General features: G+C 32.1%; 1 protein-coding gene across 1 annotated transcript; it reads right to left on the bottom strand.

The window, feature by feature from the left end:
* Positions 1-530: 530 nt before the first annotated feature.
* Positions 531-941, bottom strand: LOC107057884 (uncharacterized). The gene has a single exon (XM_015302958.1). The coding sequence runs from the start codon at positions 939-941 to the stop codon at positions 531-533; it is 411 nt and encodes a 136-aa protein (XP_015158444.1).
* Between the last annotated feature and the right edge of the window lie 1,994 nt (positions 942-2,935).

Raw genomic sequence — 2,935 nt, 5'->3', positions numbered from 1 at the left:
AAATTAACAACCTATGCTCAAATAAAAATGTGAAAAGAAAAGATAATATGTGACCACACTTAAATGGTATAATAATCTTTGCTATCGATCATGAGTGTGTCCGTTTATATGTTTCGAGATTCTGTGCACATAGGTGGTGCCAGGATTTGAACTTATGGGTTCTGAATTCTACAATGACTTCAAATGCTAATTACTGATATTTGAAAGAAAGCAGACTGTTTTTTATTGATGGAGTATTTGATGTAAAATCGATCACAAGCCATTATAGTTTTAATGGAGTTGCTAACAATTATATCGTTAAACACGTTGTGAAGAGAGTTCAGGAAGAAGAAACATGCATTAACTTCAACAATACATACATGTGTATCTCAAAGAACAGGACATTGCTATCAGAAAACAAAACATTTTATTTTTTATGCCAAACAAAAACTGCAAATAATAATGAATTGATCATTTTGCTTAATTAATACCAATTGGATACAAGACACAATTAGTGTCATGAATCAGAAAATATGCATTGATTTTTTCCCTTACTGGCCAGCAACAAAATATTCAAGTGGGAGAGTTTTGCTGATGCCACCAAACCCCTTAAATTGAATATTACCAGTGGGAGGATCATCCACAATGATCTCATTAACTGGAGGCGACACTATCGGCCCGTTAACTTTCAGTCCCTTGAGCTTCTTGATTCTCTTCTTGTCAATATATCCACTTATTTCAGTGTCATAACTTGCCGGTGTGCGGAGCATCTTGAACTTGTGCTCAACTTTTTTTGCTTGCTGGATCCACATGTAGCCTGTGTTCTTCACAAACCCCACTTCGATCACATCAACAACAGGGAAGATCCCCAGTGGGAGTTTGAATTCTTCGAGTAGGGAAATCATCATTTTGAAACCTTCCTCATGCCCCTTCTTGACAATTGCTCCTTCCTTCTCTGCCATAGATTTGAATTCTCAAAAGAAAGAATGCTTCTTCTTGATTACTACTATTTTTGCTTGAAAGAAACTGAATTTATTGAGGAAAAACCAATGAAAGCTATGGTTGTTGTTGACCATATCAGATATGATTCCAAAACATCTGGCAGAATAGTTATTTTTTTAACTATGCAAAATCACACCATTGACATTCTGATATTGTGCAAGACATGGTGCTCAAGTCATGCGTGGTATTTAAAACGTCTTCCTATTTATATTGAGAATCTTTTAGATAGGATATCTAAATAGTTGGCAGCATTTTCTATGTTTTTGTTGTACATGGAGAGATACATATATGAAACTACATGTCTTATTATCTTTTTCTATTTTTCAACCACAAAGATCGAATGACATAAGAAAAGGTTTTTTCTTGTCTGATTTTAAAATTTCCTTAATTAGGATTTGGTCTATACCTGACCTTGGGTTAATTAATTTACTTCGCTTACAAATAGGAACTTTTTTTCAAAGATACCATTGTTTTTATACAAAATTCCTATAAAAATGAGAAATGCCCTGCTTTTTTGACTTTGATCAGCAATTATCTGCTTCACCTTTGGCTACCCAGTGTTACTATGAGCACGATAACTCAACTATTTAGATTTCCAAAGCGCACCCCATTCATTCTACTCGCAACAAACCAACAAGTTCTTTGGGTGAAAAAACATTAGACATTTCATTTTCTAGAACCAACAGACGTATACAATAATTTCTATATACCAGATCATTAGCTAAGGCCCCTAATAAAGGAAGACCAGGTAACAAAGTTTCTTATTGAGCTACGTACTTACTTAAAAACTGAGAAACCACAGTTCCAAGAAATCATATCTTTCTATGAAGAAAGCAAACAATATAGAAAACACAAGAGTGTCATGAATCAGAAAATATATATTCCATTTCCATTACTGGCCAGCAGCAAAAGCTTCAACTGGGAATGTTTTGGTGATGCCAGCCAGACTCTTGAATTGAATCTTGCCAGTGGGAGGATCATCTACAGCCAGACTTTTCTGCTCCTATGTTTAAAAAAATGAAAATTTGACCATTCACATTCTTATGAATTATAAGGACTCACATTTAATATGGATTTTTATATAACATTACAAAAGAGTGATAAATTGGATAATTATGCTCCATTTCATCACACTCCCAACTTCACAATAATCATAGAAATATGACATATTTACATAAGAATACAATATCATCCTTTTCTCCTAGAATAGTAAGAATATGGTACTGACGTTGATATTTATTTTCTTCTATATAAATAATTGCTTTTAAATTGTATGTTATGATGGTTTAAAATGTTGATTTAGGATACTAGCTTTATAAAATTATTCCTACAATTGTATTACTAAAAAAAGGGTTAGTTATATGCTTACACTTTAAAATGTGCATACGTATTGTATTTGTGCTTAATTTGGGGTAAGATTCTTTAGTGCTATTTTTAGGAACATTAATTTTGAAAATTTTGGTACAACTTATATTTTATCATGTCATGTTGTAGTTGTACAAACAGCCACATATTTATTATTTGATTACACATTGCACCTATATAACTAAATTTAATTGTTTTTTCTAAGTTTAGGCAATCCTTAATATTTTGTATTGAACAATTAAGTCATTTAAGTAGCTTAATTATTTTTCATATTCAATTTGTACTTTCTTTCTTCAAATTTATATTACTTTTTTTTTTTTTTGACAGTGTCTAGCGGTCTTTTATTAAACATAAAAAATATCAATAGGGACAAGTACAAGCAAGGGGGGCTAGGCATTACCTTACCATTCCTAATGAAGTACCTAACTTCTGCTACCTAACAAGCATGAAGAAAATAAAAGCTAGAGAAAACTAAGTATTTTCTGATCATCACAGAGTTTATAATACACTCCATGATGATATTACAAATGAGGATGCTTAAATAATGTAAAAATATGTCAATCAAGAAGAAAGTTGAGTTACCAGCCTC

This window comes from Solanum tuberosum, unplaced genomic scaffold (assembly GCF_000226075.1).
Source record: "Solanum tuberosum cultivar DM 1-3 516 R44 unplaced genomic scaffold, SolTub_3.0 scf00386, whole genome shotgun sequence".
NCBI lineage: Eukaryota > Viridiplantae > Streptophyta > Magnoliopsida > Solanales > Solanaceae > Solanum > Solanum tuberosum.
The sequence above is the reverse complement of the archived record's forward strand: the minus strand, read 5'-3'. Positions and strand labels throughout refer to the sequence as shown.

What these genes read in the sequence shown, in the direction of transcription:
- LOC107057884 (XM_015302958.1), bottom strand. Translation starts at nt 941, where the DNA reads ATGGCAGAGAAGGAAGGAGCAATTGTCAAGAAGGGGCATGAGGAAGGT.